The sequence below is a fragment of the Tachyglossus aculeatus genome, chromosome 20, assembly GCF_015852505.1.
Source record: "Tachyglossus aculeatus isolate mTacAcu1 chromosome 20, mTacAcu1.pri, whole genome shotgun sequence".
Lineage (NCBI taxonomy): Eukaryota > Metazoa > Chordata > Mammalia > Monotremata > Tachyglossidae > Tachyglossus > Tachyglossus aculeatus.
In genome coordinates this window covers 26,118,866-26,139,822 of record NC_052085.1, presented here as the reverse complement: position 1 = coordinate 26,139,822, position 20,957 = coordinate 26,118,866, and the positions used below count along the sequence as shown (strand labels likewise).

Here is a 20,957-nt window from a genome sequence, read left to right as displayed (position 1 = left end):
GCTGCAGGTTTAACATAACACAGAGACACCCACATCCTCGGGCTTTTATGGTATTTGTTAAGCACTTACTGTGTGTCCAGCATGTTAATAGGTCAGATGCAGCGGGGCTCACACTCCATAGGAGGGAGACTGGGTATTGAATCCTCATTTTACGGTTGAGGAAATTGAGGCAGAGAGAAGTTCAGTGACTTGTCCAAGGTCACGCAGCAAGCCATTGGCCAAAGCTGGCGTTAGAAGCCAGGTCTTCAGAGTCCCAGGCTCACACTCCATAGGAGGATGAATGGGTATTGAATCCTCATTTTACGGTTGAGGAAATTGAGGCAGAGAGAAGTTCAATGACTTGTCCAAGGTCACACAGCAAGCCATTGGCCAAAGCTGGCGTTAGAAGCCAGGTCTTCAGAGTCCCAGGCTCACACTCCATAGGAGGATGAATGGGTATTGAATCCTCATTTTACGGTTGAGGAAATTGAGGCACAGAGAAGTTCAGTGACTTGTCCAAGGTCACGCAGCAAGCCATTGGCCAAAGCTGGCGTTAGAAGCCAGGTCTTCAGAGTCCCAGGCTCACACTCCATAGGAGGATGAATGGGTATTGAATCCTCATTTTACGGTTGAGGAAATTGAGGCAGAGAGAAGTTCAGTGACTTGTCCAAGGTCACGCAGCAAGCCATTGGCCAAAGCTGGCGTTAGAAGCCAGGTCTTCAGAGTCCCAGGCCTGGGGTTTTTCAACTAGGCCACACTTTCCATTTCTAATTCACCTCCATTACTCCTACAGATGGCAGTGCAAGTCCACAGTGAGGCTGTTCACAGGACTTGGCAGCTGATGAGCTCACTGAGGGAAAGGGGCAGTTGTGCCTCATGATGATGATCATGGCATTTATTAAGCGCTTACTGTGTGCAGAGCGCTGGGGAGGTTACAAGGTGATCAGGTTGTCCCATGTGGGGCTCACAGTCCTCACCCCCATTTTACAGATGAGGGAACTGAGGCCCAGAGAAGTGAAGTGACTTGCCCCAAATCACACAGCTGACAAGTGTTTTGTTCATTCATTCATTCATTCATTCGATCGTATTTATTGAGCGCTGACCGTGTGCAGAGCACTGAACTGAGCGCTTGGGAAGTCCAAGTTGGCAACCTATACAGACGGTCCCTACCCAACAATGGGGTCACAGTCTAGAAGGGGGAGACAGGGAACAAAACAAAACATATTAACAAACTAAAATAAATAGAATAAATATGCACAAATAAAATAGAGTAATAAATTCTTACAAACATATGAGAGGATTTTGTTTTGTTGTCTGTCTCCCCCTTCTAGACTGTGAGCCCGTTGTTGGGTAGGGACCGTCTCTATATGTTGCCGACTTGTACTTCCCAAGCGCTTAGTACAGTGCTCTGCACACAGTAAGTGCTCAGTAAATATGATTGAATGAATGACTGAAAGTGGCAGAGGTGGGATTTGAACCCATGACCTCTGACTCCAAAGCCCACGCTCTTTCCATTGAGCCACGCTGCTTCTCTGCATGTCAAAGCCTATACTATTTATTACGTAAGGTAACCACACACCTCCCCCCTTTATGCGGGATGGTCTCGAGGTTTGCTTTTTTTATGATATTTATGGTATTCGTTAAGCACTTATGTGCCAGGCACTGTACTAAGCACTGGGGGAGATTGAAGCTAATCAGATTGGCGGTCCACGCCCCACATGGGGCTCACATTCTTAATTCCCGTTTTGCAGATGGGGTCACTGAGGCCTGGAGAAGTGAAGTGGCTTGCTTAAAGTCACACAGCGGACAAGTGGCAAAGCCGGGATTAGAACCCAGGTCCTTCTGATCCCCAGGCCCGGGTTCTAGCCATGTCTCTATATGTTGCCAACGTGTTCTTCCCAAGTGCTTAATACAGTGCTCTGCACACAGTAAGTGCTCAATAAATACGATTGATGATGATGATGATGATGATATCCTCTTACTTAATCTCTTGTTTGTAATTTATTTTCATGTCTATGAGAAGCAGCGTGGCCTAATGAAAAGACCCACTGGCCTGAGAGTCAGAAGGATCTGGTTTCTCATCCAGGCTTCATTACTTTACTGCCGGGTGACCTTGGACAAGTCACTTGGCTCCTCTGTGCCTCAGTGACCTCATCTGTAAAATGGGAATGAAGACTGTGAGCCCAGGCACAGAGGCACAGAGGACTTGCCCAAGGTCACACAGCAAGCCATTGGTAGAGGTGGGATTAGAACCCAGGTCCCCGGACTCTCAGGCCTGGGCTTTAATTCACTAGGCCCTGCTGCTGATCACTCATACTCTAGGAAATCATCCGGTTGACTACTTAAGTCCTTCCCGAGTGTCTGCCTTACCACAGCTTTGCTTTCCATTTTCTTTTGCTCCTTCCTCCCTCCCTACTTTGATTTCTAAATTTCTTGGAAGTCTAGATCTGATTTACGGTAACTCCGCTGGTGACCATCCAATTGCCCAGGGAAGATTCAGTAAATTTAATCATGCTTCATTGGGGATCCTCTCCTGAATCTTCTGCTTTAGCCAAGAGCGGAATTAATTTGACCGCGTTTTCTGCTTAGCCACTGGGTTGAGGCTTTTCCCAAACTAGTAGTGACGTGAAGGAAGTCATGATCCAGATGTGGCTGCATCTGGACTCCCCTCTGACCTTTAGCAGTGGCAATTGTCTGGTATTTATTGAGCACCTCCTGCATATGATGCGCTGTACTAAGGGCTTGGAAAGCACAGTGCTTGTTTTAAAGCAGCCACTAGGATTTCGGTTTCCCGAATTCCTAAATCTTACTCCTCTTCTTCTTTTAATCATCCTGGTGACTACTTAAGTCCTTCCCGAAGCTATGTCCCCCAAAGCCATGGCACCTTTTTTTCTTTTTCTTTCTCGGGGGGGAGAAGGCCTTAAATATTTTGTTTCTAGTGCCAGGCCTGACGTTCTTTCCAGCAAAATGAAACTTGTCCACTGGTTTTTCTAACCGAAAGGCTTGACTTTTGAACAGTTCATTCATTCATTCAATCGTATTTATTGAGCGCTTACTGTGTGCAGAGCACTGTACTAAGCGCTTGGGAAGTACAAGTTGGCAACATATAGAGACGGTCCCTACCCAACAGCGGGCTCACAGTCTAGAAGGGGGAGACAGACAACAAAACAAAACATATTAACAAAATTAAATAAATAGAATAGTAAATATGTAGAAGTAAAATAGAGTAATAAATATGCACAAACGTATATACAGGTGCTGTGGGGAGGGGGAGAGGAAACAGTTGTGTTGGGAAGTGCCTTTTTCTGTCTTCTGTTTTCATCTATTTCTGCACCACCTGCTGAAAATTTCACCCTAAGCATGGTTTTCCCTTACCTTACCTGAAGAACTGGAATTAGAACCCAGGTCTCCTGATTCCAAGAGATGGGTGATCTTTCCATGGGACTAAGAAGCAGTGCAGCCTGGTGGAAAGAGCAAAGGCCTGGGTTCTAATCCTGGCTCTGCCACTTGTCTGCTGTGTGGTCTTGGGCAAGTCACTTCACTTCTCTGGGGCCCCCGTTCCCCCCACCTGTAAAATGGGAAGTAAGATTGTGAACCCCATTGACCGTGTCCAACCCGATTACCTTGTATCAACCTCAGCACTTAGTAATAGTGCCTGGCACGTAATAAGTGCTTAGCAAATACCTCTGGGTGGTGATGGGGGGGAAATCAAACAAAAGCACAACAGCAGGGTTTGTTATTCTCAAATTGTCACTTTATTTCCCTTTTTTTCACTTCATTATGCCACTTCATTTCACTCATTTCCCTAAGAAATACATTGCACAATCTCTTATGTTTAAATTCCACTGGCATATTTTTAAAATCAGTTGGTGGAATATTATTTCTTACTTTGAAACGTTCATGTATTTCTGGTTTAATTTTTAACTTCTTATAAATCTGTTGTGCATTTTCTCCAAGCCTGGGGGTCCAGCAAAAATTCAGTTTCAGTTCCACCTATACTCCGATCCAGGCTGTTTCCCATCTTTTTTATATTTCCTATAATCATGTCTGGGACAGGGACCGTGTCCGATCTGATTATCCTGTATCTACCCCAGCTCTGAGTTCAGAGTAACATTAAATAAATACCATAAATAAATAAGTACCATGAATAAATCCAATAAATAAATCCCAATTTGTCGGCTCTCTTGCCCATTGTTGGCTGCTGACAATTCAGTTGTTCTTGATGCTTCTTTTTGACTCTTGTAGTCCTTCAGCCATGAAAAATGGCAACAGCCATTGTAGCAAAAACAGTTTTCTGTGGTTGACTCAACATTTTTTTACTATTCAATATCATTTCCACCCGCCCAGTGTTTTCAAGCTTGCTTGTTTGAACCACCTCCACCAATTTAAAGTTATCTTCTGCCAATCTTGTTTATTGTTGTTTCCCATCAGTTGCATGCACAATGAGTTAGCTTCAGCCGCCTGCCATATTTTAATGCTGTTGTTTAAATCCGAATCATCCCTTTCCAGCAGTTTTTCCCACTAAGCCCAGATTTCCTTACTATCTTTTAAACTTTAAGCTTCTGCTGCTACACCCTGTTCTCAATACTTTTCCTCAGGGTTTCTTCACTGCTGCTGAAACTTCCCAACTCTTAAAGGTGAACCCTACCATCTAACAGTCAGGGGCAGGCGGTAGACTTCCAAATAAATCATTCCAGAAGGACCAAGTAATAATCACGATTTTCGTTAAACGTTCACTATGTGCCAAGCCCCGTACTTAAACGCTGGGGTAGATACAAGATACTCAGCTCCCTTTTGGGGCTCACAGTCTCAGGAAGAGGGTGAACAAGTCTTGAATTCCCATTTTGCAGGTGAAGGAATCGAGGAACAAAGAAGTGGAATTAGAACACTGCTCTTTTTATTGTAAATGGTATTTGTTCAGCGCTTATTATGTACACTGTTTCTTAGCCTATCCTCCCCCCTAAATCCTATAAATATAGGCTTTGCATGTAAAGAAGTACGGCCTAAGGGCTAGAGCATAGGCCTGGGAGCCAGAGGACCTGAGTTCTAATCCTGACATACAAGGTCATACAGTAGGCTTTGACAACATGCAAGAGAAGTGGAGAGTTTAGGAATCACCGAAGAGGCTAACATCCCAGGGCGTGAACCGAAAATAGACGGCAAACTTGCATTGCTGCAGCCCACAGAAAGTAATCAGGAAGACCGCGCAGAATATTAAGATACATTTGATGGGAAGAGGTCAGCATCACAAATTTGGATTTCCGGTTGGTCAGGCACTGCAGACTAACAGCACATGTGGCTCCCTCGCGGCCTCAGCCCCTCCCTCCAACCAGCTCCAACTTTCCACAAACATTCCAGATGAGAGGGTCCCACCCCCCCTCCAAGCTGTGGAGGGAGCGGGAGGAGGGAAAAGACATATATCTTTAGCCAAATCGGAGTGAAACCTGCATTTGCGCGATGATCCCTGGCCCCTGCCCTTCTGGCCGGGCTTTCTGTTTCGGAAAAAATCAACCCCAGAGCTCGTTCCATGCTCTGATTGGAGGCATTTGGCGCCTAGTATCAAGGGTAATCTTGGCAAGCCAACAGTTTCTACGAGGAAAAAAAAAGGCTTAAAGCACTTGTATAACCAAGGGTCAAAAGGCTGCTTGGACATCAAACAGCTCTCCATGGGATGAGGTAAGTGCAAATGAATCAGAAACAAGACAGATGGACTTTCCCCTCCAACGCACATGCACATGGTTTTCCAAATGGAAGGGAAAGGCTCCGAGGAGGAGACCCCTTTGGGTCTTGCCGACTCCGAAGCACTGGAAAAATATCGTCCCCGGAGACATGTGGCAAAGGCCGGGCAGGCTCACCAAAAAGTCGTCCTGAGGACGAGAGCTAGGGCAGTTGGCATTTTCTGGGTGTAGCCTGTCACCCATGGCATACTGGAAACGTGCCAGTCCGAGAGCTGAGGACCCGGGTTTGAGTTTGAACTCTGCCTCGACTCTGCCGCTCACCTTGGGCAAGTCACCTTCCCTCTCTGTACCTCATTTTCACCACCTGCAAAACGGGGATAATGCCCCCTTTTCTACTGACCTCCCAGGGTTGCTGTGAGGACAAAAATCAGGTAATAATAATAATAATGGTATTTGTTAAGTGCTTACTTTATGCCAGGCACTGTACTAACCGCTGGGATGGATAGAAGCAAATTGGGTTGGACACAGTCCCTCCACACATGGGGCTCACAGACTCAATCCCCATTTTACCGATGAGGTAACTGAGGCACAGAGAAGTCAAGTGACTTGCCCAAGGTAACACAGCAATCAAGTGGCGGAGCTGGGGTTAGAACCCATGACCTTTGCTCTACCCATTATGCCATGTAGCTTCTTTGAGAATAAAACACTATACAAAAAGCTTAATTGTTGGATGTGGGCCTGGGGCCTCATAAGATGCTGCTGCCTCAATCGATGGAATTTATTCACCGCTTACTATGTGCAGAGCACTGTATTAAGCGCTTGGGAGAGTACACTATCACAGATGGTTCACATCAGATTTTCCTCCCAGCTCCAGTTTGTAAGGGCAGGCAGTATACTCTGGCCAAAAAGAATTTCTAAGTTTATGAAACATAAAACGAAAAAGGGAGAAGAGACTCCTGCCAAGTGGAAGGGATGTTTGAGGGGGCCTGCAACAGTGACACAACACACCTTCTCTTCAGCTCAGGGTTTGGCCCGCTCTCAAGGATTGCAAATCCTCAGCTCTCGGGGTAGTAGCAGTATTTATTAAGCGCTGCTGTGCAGAGCCCTGTGCTAAGAGCTGCGGTGCCAGTTGCTTGCCCTCCTTTTTCTAAAGCAGGAACAAAAGCTTCTGGTCCTAAAGGCTTTTTGCACAAAGCCCACTGAACAAAGGCTGACTTAATGGTGGCCAGAGCCATTCAAAGTCAATCTCCTCACTGAGAGCCTTTGTGTGTGACTCTTTCAGAGATTAGATACCCTAGCCTTTGACTCCATTTTCCCGGAGTAATAGAGGTGAGCTTGACAAAGCTCTTTCTAAATCTTCCTTCCTAGGAGATTTTATACAAAGTTTCCTACCGAGTATGAACAAAACTTCCAATTGTCTCTCTCTTATGCTGTCGTTTTGTACTCTCCCAAGTGCTTAGGACAGTGCTTTGCACACAGTAAGCACTCAAATATTGGGCAAGTCAATTCACTTCTCTTGGCCTCAGCTACCTCATCTGTAAACTGGGGATGAATACTGTGAGCCCCACGTGGGACACCCTGATTACCTAATATCTCCCCCAGCGCTTAGAACAGTGCTTGGCACATAGTAAGCGCTTAACAAATACTATTATTATTATTATTATTAGTAAATACAATTGGATGAATGAATGCAGAGCTCATCCTAGACCACATTCTGAACAATGTTTCTTTCAATTTCACCCTTTCCATTAAAAATTAATCCTGATTCTCCACCAAGCAGGCTTTGCTATCCAACACTGTTGTGCTAAATAGTTGAAGTTGGCTCTTCTGCTGGAGGTCAGGTTGAAAAGAGGACCTTTTTTAATGGTATTTGTTAAGCACTTACTATGTGCCAGGCACTGTACGAAGCGCTAGGGTGGATACATGATAATCAGGTTGACATCACTCAAAGCCCACATGGGCCTCACGATCTTAATTCCCATTTTATAGATGAGGTAACAGATTTCAGAGAAGTTATTTACCCAAAGTCACAGGATAGATAGGTGACAGGGCTGGGATTAGAACCCAGGTCTCCTGACTGCCGGGCTAGTCTAGCATTCAATCGCATTCTCAATCATATTTATTGAGTGCTTACTGTGTGCAGAGCAGCGCTCTCCTTACTGTTTCCATCTGGACAATCCATGATTTGGGGCTTTAATCTCCTCTCACCAACTTTTCCCCCACCCCTCCTAAAAGCCCACCATCTTCAAGAAGGTGTCCCCCAATTAATTCAACACCCAAGTCACTGTCAATCCAACAGCCACCCTTTGCTCTCCGATCAGGTGTATACATTTTTCACTGAATATTCAATTGCTTGCTCTGTTTCCTCCTGATAAAGTTGATCTACCCCGTTATAGTACTAGTAATGGTATTTATAAAGTGCTTACTGTGTGCAGCGCACTCCACTGAGCATTGGTTGGATCCGTGTTTTTCCATCTGGTCACGCTTTGTCAATCGTTTTTGTCTGTCTTCCTCAGATTGCTAGATTGAGGGCAGGGAACAGGTATCTTGGTCTGTTGCCCTCAAACACTCCGAACAGTGCTTTGCCTTAGCAGGTGCTCAGTAAACAGCACCAGGACTCCTGTGGTACGCTAGGAAGTAGGTCTAACTCCCAAATCATTGATCCTAGCTACGTGACACAATATCTGCTAACATAAACCAACTGCCAGGGATTTGGTGTCTTCTCATCTGCGGAAATTGTTAAAATGAAATTTTCATTGCAAAGCCAGCTGTTGGGTAGGGACCGTCTCTATATGTTGCCAACTTGTACTTCCCAAGCAGTTAGTACAGTGCTCTGCACACAGTAACCACTCAATAAATACGACTGAATGAATGAATGAATGAATGAATGAAAGTACTCCATTTTACCTTTATGGGTATATTTTCAGTTGGCTAGAGACATGTTTGGTTACTTCTGCTATGCTTCTTCTCCATTCCATTCTTCCTTTTTCTTCTTTGATGTGTACACTATTTTGTGCCTGCCTTTCCTGCTAGACTATTTATTCTCAAAGCTGTAGTTCACTATATTCATTCATTCATTCAATCATATTTGTTGAGCGCTTACTGTGTGCAGAGCACTGTACTAAGCACTTGGGAAGTACAAGTTGGCAAAATATAGAGATGGTCCCTACCCAACAACGGGTTCACAGTCTCCCTGAGGGCAGGAAACAGCTGTACTTACTCTACTAAACACTCCCAAGTCCATATCCCAGAGCTCTGCACAAAGTAGCTGCTCAAATACCATTGATACAGCACAGGTTTTGCTCCACTAAAAAAAAAAATCAGTGGTATTTACTGACTGCTTACCGTGTGCAGAGCACTGGACTAAACCCTTAGGAGAATACAACACAGTTCACTTGATCCTTGCCTTTACAGAACTTGAAATTTGTGAACTAGAGCTAGGACGGTAGAGTCCTATAGGAAGAAAAGCTAACAGTGTGATGAGGAAGTTAGGCCCCAACAAAAATACATGAAAATGTTCTCCTGATAACATCTCAGGGGAGGTATTAGGAAATTATTTTCTTAATCTGAACTGAGATGGTCTACTAAGTAACCTTTACTCAGGGAGTTACTGGTCACAATGGAGAACACTATCTGTAATATGACTTATTTACTTAGAGATGTTAATAGAAAAGACTTACGTCAGCCAGTCCAATATAATCAGTTGAAGATCATGGACAGATATGGTCAGCTGTTTTTCCCATTCTAGATTGAAATGTTTTAACATTTCCTTGGAAGGACCAATACGCCCACTCACCGCCTCAGCACTGATATCTTTTACTTAAAATTTTTTTTCTGCTAAAAATTCTCGAGATTCAGCCGCTTGACTACTAAGCACAGTCCCCAATCTCTCTCCTCTGCAATTTTTTTTCCCCAGTGTTTCAGAAATGAAAGCCACTTACCTGAATGCCATATTGGTTAGCAAGCGTGACTAGGATACTGAGAAGAGATAATTTTCCTTTGCTACTGTGACCCGACTGACATTTGAAAGTAATGGCTTAAGCAAAGAGTCTACATTTTCCACCACCTGCAAGCATTAGGCTAAGCAAATATCAAAATGTGATAAAAAAAAAACCCACCACCACCGCGACAACTATATGACGAGTGGTGGGAGAAGTGGAGGATGGGGAAAAGGAGGGAGAGAGAGAGGGAAGGCAGGGAGGGAGAGGAGGAGAGAGAGAAAGAGAAAGGGGGAAAAGGAGAAAGAGAAAGGGGGAAAAGGAGAAAGAGAAAGGGGGAGAGGGAGCAAGGGGGTGGGAGGAGGTGGAGAGGGGAGTGGGGATAGGGAGAGAAAGAAAGATCCTCCTAGAATACCTGATGACACTTTTCAAAGTGCATTTTTCAGTAGTCACACAGGAGCGAACCATAGCAACAGAGCCAAATCCAAACACACTCCGCAAATAAAAGCAAATGATCCAGGTTCGGTTTTCCCAATTTTATTGAACCAATAAAATTCCTACTAATAACAATGAAAGAAATTTCAGCAAGTATAAATGCGATACAGTTTAACAAACCCCATTGTTCCGTACCTATAAATAGAATTTCAAAATGTCATAAAAAGTGCAGATTTATGAATTGCTGTTAACATGTTAATACACAATTCCTTTGTTTATAACGTGCTTGTCAGCACTCATTAACAGTTCCTTCTGCATCTGTTCAAATAATATTACCTTGTTTCTTCAAATCAGGACCGAAAGCACTAAAAGGTTCCACACAAACTGATCCATCTTGGTCAGTTGACAGTCATTCTGAGCTACAAATCAGCAACAGAAGAAAAACACAAAAACAAAAAACAAAAAAACTAGTTACGCCAAAAGCTCTCCGGATCCATAAGAAAGTCCGTAACTGCTGACTCACGGGGTGAACGACCAGGTGATTTGTAAAAGTTTATGATCATTCACGGCATTAGACTTTTACCTAGAGCAGGGTCTGTTTCAGCAAGAGCAATTTTAAAGTGGCTATGTTTATCAAGTCTGCTACTTTAGGAATTAAAACTATAAATATACGACTGACACCCGACATTGTAACTTGTGTGAATCCTAAATTGCATCAATAATTTGTTTGTTAAAAGCTTATTCTAATGAAAAATCTTACATACTACGAGACTGATATATGGCAGTCTTAGAGATCACACCATCTGCCTCACATTAGCCCAAAGTCACGTGCTTCATAAAAAAAAAAATCAAACATTACAGTAACAAAGCACAGGACTGCAAAGGCGAAACATCACAGCTTCTGATTACATTGGCTAAAAAGTACCAAGGAACACGAAAGATAATTTGTATTAATACTGATGAATTAAAGAATAACTAGAAGATAATAGACGTTCACAGCATGCTACATATATTGCTCACAACTTAAAAAAGGAGAAAACAATGTCCATCTGAAAGTCAGGAAATTGGCATTCTGATTTCGATTTGCACTTCAGCTACAAAGACATAATATATACATTCATTATGCAGCTGTCCAGCAAAATCAGGCTACAAAAGAAATTTCAAGTTCAGATCCTATTTATAAGCTACAGGATACATCCAGTTCTACCATGACCAGGAAAAGTATTTTCAGGTTTCGTGGGGTTAAAGAAGAGGGTTGAGGCAAGAGTCCAAGGTTTCAAGACGTGTTTCTTCGCCGGATGTAGATTGTGTGAATGGATGTGCTTTAAATTTAAACCTACCGGTGAAATGCCTCACCATCCAGCATGCGGTTTATTTGCTATGTGTGTCTCATCTTAGGCGGGAGGAGAGGGTCAAAGTGAAAGGAGGGATAAGGACAGGAAGATTGACAGGTCTCCCCAGGAACCATTAGATGACCACTCGGGGCCACGGACACCTCGGGCGATTTTCCTTTCAGGATGTCTGAGCTTCTTTCTCACTGAATCTGACACATTCAGGTAAGAAAACAAATGGTCGCTCACTGTTAGAAAGGAAAATTGATCCATCTGCCGTCCACAGGCAGGATGGGTACTGCTTCGACCCAAATCCTCCTTTCTGAGGTGAAAGGACTAGATAGGTGATCGTTCAACGTTCGATCGGATATGCCTCGCCGGTCACTTACGTAAAGACGCCCTCTTTCCGGTATAGACCGCACATTCGACTTTATGGGAGAATCTAAGGGCACCAAGACCCCCCCAAAAATATTAGAGCCAAACAAGTCTTAAGTAATCGTCCTCAGATTTACTAACGCTTCAAATTGTCATTAGGGTTGTAAAATAGATATTTATTCTAAAGGCCATTTTCCAGTATTCCCTATTTGAAGGGCTTCCACAGACACTCAAGGGAATCTCCGTGGATATCCATTTCATTTTTGCACTCCAGGGGAAACATCAATTCAGGCGTTTACGATGTGAATAACGCCGCTGTCCTTCACCCGAGCCCCTTCTCCCACCTCTAAATCCTACTAATGGTCAAGGCTTTACAAGGCCCAAACATTTTCCCCAGGGATGCTAGGTCATTTACGAGGCTGGTCTGTCTACTATAGTCCTAGAGAACTGCTTCTCAAAAAGACGAACAATCACCCAAATAATCCCACAGAATTCTCTGTGTCTGTACCATCAGAGCGAGCTGTTCCCTTACGTGAGTCCCTCTCCCTGTACCCCCATATTCTCGATTCTGAGTGCCTTGAGATCCAGGGACTGTGTCTAATTCTCATCCATGTTTTGTTCCCAGTGCTTAGTACGGTATTTTCACACAGTAGGCGCTTAATGAATAATACTACTGTCACCAAAGGACACTGAACCAATCCAAAAGTCTGGGCAAGAATTTAACTCGTCTCCAGATGGCTTGGCTAACACACCCGGAGCGTTTCCAGTACCTGCTAAATTCTCCCCTTTCAAGTCTTTTGGCTTTCTGGGCCAGACTTGGATACGATACCAAGTGCATCAGGTGATTAAGTCCTTTTTTCAAAATCAACTGGTTCCACTCAGGAGGAGGCCGTTCAGGGGTGCGGCAGAGGGGAGTAAAAAAATTGCTAGACTTGGAAAAGGTGAAAGGCATTGGAGGGAAGAAAACAATTTCATCCATGTGGATGGAAAATTAAATTTGGAGTTGGTTACGGTACTCATCAAGCGCTATGTGGCGAGCACTGTGCTAAGTGTCGGGAGGGAGTGATACAAGATGAGACTTGTCCATGTCCCACGTTGGGGCTCATGATCAAAGAGACAGGGTCCCAGAGAGGACACGGTTTAGGAAGCTGCAACAGCAAGTTGGTTCCATCCAGACTAAGTGGATTTATGGGAGTGATAAAGCAATGGTGGCTTTGAACAAGAATCAAGTGACTTTCTTGTTTGGCCTCGAGGGGAGGAGGGATATACAGGAGAAAGGACTGCTTGGAGCGGGTGAGTAAGGATGGTTTGGGTGGAAGGGTTCGCTTGCCCTGTTCTCTCTCTCGGGCAACTACACACTAAACATTACAGTTGACCGTGTCCTCGACTCACAGGCAGATAAGGGCAAACTTCCCCACATAACTCCGTCTCTGCCTTTCCCTCACTGCCCCATTCCCATCCCAAATCAATGGTTGGTTTGTGATATAGACGAATCAATACTCGAGGGCCAGAATTCTAGATTTCAACACCATGAGTGCTCTGAAAATGTTTTTTGGGTACCCAACATGGCTGGACTCATTTAGGAGTGGGGCATGCGGGAAAACGGCTCAATTTGGCTTCAAGTCACCTGAAGAGAAAGCACCGGGGACTGCCAGGCAGAGCGGATTCCGATTTTATAAATGCATTTCAAACTCCGAAATGATATCAGGAATCACGTGCTTGATTTCTGGCTGAGGTTTGGGCTAAGGGGAGAAGGTCATCAATGGGAGCTTTGTGCAGAGTACTTTGGTTTTATTCTGCTTGGCACTGATGATTTTTTTACCTGATGCCTTTGCCCCAAGCTTATCTGCCCAAAAGAACGCAAATAGGGCTCTATTTGAGAGGGAAGTTAAAGTTTTGATTTTCCAGGTAAGTAATCATTTAGAAGTTTAAGCTTCCTTTTCCAGACACTGTACTTCTGTAGCAGAAATCACTACTAAAATATTCATGATAGTCATTTTTTCTATTATCTTCTTCTTACAGCTTTACCGCTTCAGACACATCTAGTCTGAATCAAAAATTGGAGGCAGTCACGGGACTACATTCTTGTACAATTATGTCTGTGGATAGTTTGAATTCACTGTGACCTGGGAAGTGAAGAATTTATCGTAGGACAGAGCAGTCAGAGGAGAAACTGTCACAGGACAATTTCGCTTAACTTTCGAAGCTCAGCTAACATATGTACGAGACCGTGGAAGTTGAATATGGGGCTAGACTGAGGTGAATCATTTTGCTTAAGCGAGACAGCTTTGCTATTTCCTGCCCCCCGCTTCCCTTCTATTGAGATTTTTCAAGACACCATCAGAGGTCACCGGCTTTCCTGACGCATTTGGTCTTAAGCCTTGAGACATTATTTCCACTGGCATCCGTGGCCATCTCTCCAAAGGCAGACAACCTGCAGCTGGTTGCAACGGTCAAAGGTTAATCAGTAGTCCTTTTCCACATGCAAAGTTCCTCCCTCCCAATTCTTTACGAATCCCTGACCAGCAAGTCTAATTCAATGAGTTCCCACTGCATCTGACTACTCACTACTGAAGCCAAGCCGGAAGGCTTGGGGCTAATGGGCAGACTATCTGCCTTCCCTATTACCCCACAGGCAGGTCAGCCTGAGAAAATGGACACACTCATCCCTAATCAAGCTGGTGAGACGGAAAGACTCCAGCAAGAGAAGGTAAATACAGGTTACTTTAGCATAGAACTCCATGGGATTTATTATTAAAATTTGTTTCAACAATATAAGCAACAGAGTTGAAGAATTCACATTCATACGTGCATTTTTTTTAAAACTGACACTTGCACATTTAAGTTTGGCACAATGTGAGCCCAAGGTGTAGAGAAGCATATGGTAGAATCATAACTTTACACCTATTCCGAACAAACGTCTATTTTAAAAATATCACATTTGAGTATAAAAGCTAGACTAGAAATTATTACATAGTAAATTCAATACTCTGAAAAAATACCACCCTGGAAAACCGCATCAGAATCACAAGTTTGCATCACATATAGAAAGGAAACAGCAAACTCGGTGTAAAACGGCATTTCACAACCAGGAATCCTATGTGTTGCTGTGTTTTAAAAGGTGCACCGGCACCTTCCAAAATCAATTTTCTAGGTTGATTCACTTCGAGGTTTACATAGAAATCGTTTCATTTTCTGCTTATAGTTCAAAGTCTAATTACTTCTCCCATCGTTGGCAAGATGGATGCTGAGCTGAAAGGAAATTCTGCCAGGAAAGAGATCCAGTAAAGGCACTGTTATTTCCATACCCCAAACTCAAGCTACTTACATTTCCGGAAAGAAAATTACAGTTAAGTGGCTCAATTATAATGTTACCTAAGTCTCATTTCAACTTCTTTGTGAAGCTCATCTGCTGTTCTGTTCTGACTCCTCCATTCGCATCTCAGAAAAACATTTCTCTCTTTGTTCCCTTGGAGATCACCTGCTTCAAAATCTGGGCTACTCACCAAAAGAGCCCAAGCAGATAGAAGATGTTAACAGCATCCTTAACTTGAAGCCACTAGAGATGTCAAACCCATATATATACATATATATACATGTACATATATATATATCTGTAGATATACATGTACAGATATGTATAACCTATATATCTATATATAGATGAATGTGTGAACATACATACACACATATACATATATACACATATATACGGGTATGCTCATTATCTGCCTCTTGAAATACTCTTGAATCGTCTTGAAGTTTATCTAAACCACTATATTGAAAAAATTCAACTTGAGTATGCAATGAAAAAAAAGAGATTCTGCCACACAGTTCTTTGAAAAATTTCTTTAAATAAACCACCCTGTCTTCATGAGCAATATTTTTCCTCATCTGGAGGACTTCAAGCAAGAACGCCTGCAATCCCAAACTGCAGAACTACCTTGAATTAAGTTTATAGAACAATTTTCATCATCCCCATATGGAATGGATGATCAAAGGGAAACTGCCTAGGTACTGTCAGAGCAAGGGCTCATCAACTGGGACAAAGTTCAGATTTTGTAACAAAACTGGTCCGTGATGCTTTTCATGGAGAGTAAAGTCAGACCGAGATGGCAAAAACAAAGCTAGTCTGGAATCTCCGCCGGAAATTGAACGGAAAAATTTTAACCTTATTCACACTGAAAAAAAATGGAACTGTTTAAAAAAAAATAAAGTCACCCTTATTTAACAAAAAAAAAAGTGTTTTAGCAGTGCAGTTGTGTCCTACTTGGATTGGTGCAAGCATCTCTTTAGGCACTTCACTGGTTCAGTAACAAAATACAAAGTAAAGCTATAAACACAGATATTTTGTGCTCTTGGAAGTTAGCTAGTCAAGCAACACAAACCAATGAAAAAATGAGTCTTTTTGTACTAACAGTGGTCCAAATAGATATATTTTTTGGGGGGGTGGAGCACTTTGGCATCTTAAGAGAGAAGATTTGTCAACCCCAGCCAGTTAAACAAAAACGTTAAGCCATGTGCAATAAAGAAATTCAACAAAACATTTCTTCATGGCTGTATTTTTAGAAGGACACTTTTGCAGTGACATCATAGGGGAAAGCTTATTTCGTTTTCTAGAATATATTGCACTTTCTTTTTGTTCACTCACATTAATGCATAGAAACATCATTTTCACCTTTTAATATTACCGCTCAACCTATTACATGAAGGGAAATGACGGGAAATCATTTCTAAAACCTACCAGGAAAAATACAGATATATCAGCCTTCCTCCGCTTTCCACAAGAGAGAAAAGCACTATGAGAAAGGAAAAATGTGCAAAGAAAAACATTTTTGGTCAATCTTGTGTAGGTGAAACTTTACAGGTGCCAACGAAATGAACGGTAAGCAGCACTCTAATGAACGTTGATACTTTCAACTGACTGAGGGTTACTGTCAGTAACGGGAAGGATTGTGCAGAACTTCACCTTAAGATACACCTCTGAAATGGCAAACAAACCTCTTCTGTTTCACGAAGGAAATCTAACAGTTGAACTGTGGCATCTCAGTAGCATGCTAGAGAGTTTCTCGATTCGTTTCACATTAAACCGTGGGCCGTGCTGGGGTCACATTCCAGTCATTGTCACCAGCTGGAGTGCCAGAAAAACAGCCACCCGGGGCGGAGAGGGATGGGGGCGGGCGGCAAAGAAGCACCCAGGAAACAGATTGGCTTTACAGTGCATGCTTTTTCCTTTACAAGATTTTAGGACACAGCATTATTGGATTCCAATCATCTGAAAATGATTGCTTGAATGGATTGTAAGCGCTTCTCCTCCAGTACATTGAAAAAAACAAACAAAAAAAACCAGAGTACACAGATTCGTGCACGCACGCGTGCACACACACGCACACGTACACCCCCCCACCCCCACCCCAAAAGCGCTGAAGTGAAGCATTAACCAGGGTCGTGATTTGGGACCAGTATCCCAAGATTCCAACTAGAAACAATGTAAAAGTAGTGCTCCTCAGTTATTTCTGCTCTCGTTAGTAATGTTAAGCATCAAGAAAAAGAAAAAACACATCATTGCACGTTACCGCCGCCCAAAACACGGCTAAACTTTGACACTAGAGAATTGAATAATTTTTTGATGCTACATCACAAACGGCTTCTGGCGAGTATCTTATGTGAAAAGGTCTTTTACATATCGACGACGCGCTGTCCCCCTCCGAACGCCGCCGCTTCAAGTCAAGTGGCGAGTTATAGCCCGAAGTGCGTACAGAAGTTCTGCTTGCATTCGTGCTTCCATTAAAAGCAAATTTACATGAACCTGAAACAGAATGGAGTATACGGTAACTACACAATAGTCAACAACTATCAAGCAGGACAGTTTATTAACTGCATCGTTCTTCACTAAGTAAGGGGCATTTATCCTGTTGTGTGGGTGTTGTCCAACATTTAGTACAGTGCCTGGCACAGAGTAAGCCCTTAACAAATACTATAATTATTATTATTTTTCACCTCCTCCAAGAGGCCTTCCCAGACTAAGCCCCCTTTTTCTCAGCTCCCCCTCCTTTCTGTGTCACCTTTGCTCCTCCCCTTCCTCCCCCCCAAATGGCACTTATGTATATATCTGTAATTCTACTTATCCCCAACAGCACTTACGTATATATCTGTAATTCTACTTATGTATATTGATGCCAGTTTATTTATTTTGAGGCCTGTCTCCCTCCCTCTAGACTGCAGGCCCGCTGTGGGCAGGGACTGTCTCTCTTTATTGCTTTATTATACTTTCCAAGCACTTAGTACAGTGCTCTGCACACAGTTAGCGCTCAATAAGTACAATCGGACAATTTGCACACATTATGGAACTTGCTTAACTTGTGAGCCCTATATTGGGCAGCACTGTCCAACCTGATTAACTTATATCTACCCCAGAGCTTAGAACAATGCTTGACATATAGTTCGGGCTTAACGAATACCATTAAGAAACGAAACAAAAAAAGCCTAGTTTCACCGGCAAACTCTGAAATGTCACTAAAGTAGCTTCTAGGAAATAAACTTTAAGAACTACCTAGAACTAAAATTTAAGCATGGCATAGTGGACAGAGCACAGGCCTATAGGAGTCAGAAGGCCATGGTTTCTATTCCCATCTCTATTCCCAGCTCCACCACTTGTCTACTGGGTGGCCTTGGGCAAGTCACTTCACTTCTCTGTGCCTCAGTTATCTCATCTGTAGGGACTGTGTCCAACCCGATTTGCTTGTCTCGGCGCTCAGTACCGTGCCTGGCACGTAGTAAGCACTTAGCAAACACCATTATTATTATTATTATAATGACACACAATGAAGAACAAAAATCATAGTTTATCTAAATTAGGTCCAAAAGAATGAAAAGAAGTGTTTGCTATTTCAGGGCAGCCAGCGGAGCATGATTTAGAAAATAATTATGACACATGAGGATGGATGTCAAAGAGTGCACCATCAAACTGGGTGGGATGTGTCTTTGGTTTGACCCAGAATAGCTTTCCTATGTTCTTATTGTTTTCATCTAAAGAAGCCTCATGGCCAATTTCATAAAATTTCTTTATTTCAGCTGAAAGTGTGGGTAAGCGAGAGGAACAATAAGTGAATCTGAATAAGTAAAAAAAAAAATTTAAATTGTAGAAACTGAGAATTTTGATCTCATGCCAAAGTCTTTACTCTCGCTACTCATCAAGCTGGGGGGAGTTGCCAGTTGGCTGAAGTTTGAAAATTCAAGGTAATCTCTTCTGACTTCTTATCCTTGCCCTGCTTTCCTCTACTTGCTCTGCAGCTCTCTCTTCACTGTTACCTTCTACTGTGAAGCAGCGGGGCCAGGGGAATCAGAGGACCTGGGTTCTAATCCCAGCTCTGCTACTTGCCTGCTGGATGACCTTGGGTAAGTCACTGGACCTCCGCTTCCTCATCTGTAAAATGGGGACTCAATATCATTCTCCCTCCTACTTAGACTGTGAGCCCTGCTGTGGGACAGGGACAGCGTCGGAATTTATTAACTTGTATTAGACTAATGCATGACAAGAGAAGCAGCGTGGCTCAGTGGAAAAAGAACGGGCTTTGGAGTCAGAGGTCATGAGTTCAAATCCCGGCTCCGCCACTTGTCAGATATGTGACCTTGGGCAAGTCACTTAACTTTTCTGTGCCTCAGTTATCTCATCTGTAAAATGGGGATTAAGACTGCGAGCCCACGTGGGACAACCTGGTTTCCTTGTATCTACCTCAGCGCTTAGAACAGTGCTTGGTACATAGTAAGCACTAAACAAAAACCATAATTATTGTCATTATTCTCTGGGCCTCAGTTCCCTCATCTGTAAAATGAGGATGAAGACTGTGAGCCCCACTTGGGACAACCTGATCACCTTGTAACCTTCCCTGCGCTTAGAACAGTGCTTTGCACACAGTAAGCACTTAATAAATGCCAACATTATTATTATTATTATGACACAGTGTAAGTGCTTAACAGGTACCATAAGTGTTATTACTTATTAGTCTTCTTCTTGCCTCTTTTCCTCTAGCAGTCATTTTCTCTGGCTGGTTTCTTCAAAAACTATGTTCAGATTAACCTGCTGACTGTGAGCTCCCCTCTAAACAGTGAGCTCATTGTGGGAAGGGAATGTGTCTGTTTATTGTTATATTATACTCTCCCAAGGACATAGTACAGTGTTTTGCACAAAGTAAGTGCTCAATAAATACGACTGAATGAAATGTTTGCAAGTTCTTGAACGATTACTTCAACGTGAATCCCATGTAAGAAGAAGAAGAACACTCCTGGATTGTTGAAAAGCAACCTTCTGGTAGGCATTCCTTGATTCATTAAAGTTTACACTCAAAAACTGGCAGATTCTATACGTTGTGCTCTTATTTTGAATGTGAATGAACATTTTCCATGATGCAATGTTTTACAATATGCCACTGGCATATTTACAGATCCATAAACGTTGCAAGAGTTGTGTGGCCTTTAAGAATAAGTGTTGCTCACTTGGTTAATTTATTACTTGGATCCAAGACTACGTTCACCACTCCCTCGAATCCACTGTGAGAGACCAAAAGTTGGGGCATTTGAGAAAACTTTCAAACCGCTCAATGGCTGTCCTGAAGTTGTCCTCATTTAAAAATCTTCATGCCAACTCAAAATTGTTTTTACTGTTTCAAAAAACTGGCCCCCAACAGGGAAGTACTTAAACGTGTCTTCTAAATCAATCGGTGGCATTTATTCCCTTCTCCCTTCTGCATCGCTCTGATTTGCTCCCTTTATTGACCCCTCCCTGAGCCCCACAGCACTCATGTTCACATCTGTAATTTATTGATATCAATGTCTGTCTTCCTCTCTAAATTGTAAGCATGTTGTGGGAAGAAATGTGTCTACCAACTGGTATACTGGTATACAACCTCCCTGGCCGCAAAGAGCGTACAGGCTACAGTTCTAAAACCACCTTGGCTCAAGTTCTACACGTTCACTGCCCTGTACAATTGTTTCCTTTTTCTTTTTGAATTTTTCAGGACATTTTCTTCCCTTGAACAGCTGTGGTTTACCATAATGAGAATAATTTGAGGTTAGCATGGCTTAATTTATCAGCTTGTTACCTAGGTGAGGGCCTAGATTTTCTTTCCCGAGTCAATTTCATACACTGCCTTGAGGCACAACTTCACATTTTCTTTTCTTTGCTAAATACTTAAATCCCTAATTTCTTTCCTCTTGTTAAA

The 20,957-nt window shown here is 42.9% G+C and overlaps 1 protein-coding gene across 1 annotated transcript in view; it reads right to left on the bottom strand.

The window, feature by feature from the left end:
* Positions 1 to 10,116: 10,116 nt before the first annotated feature.
* Positions 10,117 to 20,957, bottom strand: part of SESN3 (sestrin 3) — a 71,492-nt gene continuing 60,651 nt past the window's right edge. The window contains exon 10 of the mRNA XM_038761528.1: positions 10,117 to 17,545. Within this exon, the coding sequence (XP_038617456.1) occupies positions 17,459 to 17,545 (87 nt within the window). The 3' untranslated portion in view covers positions 10,117 to 17,458. The remainder of the gene's footprint in view (positions 17,546 to 20,957) is intronic.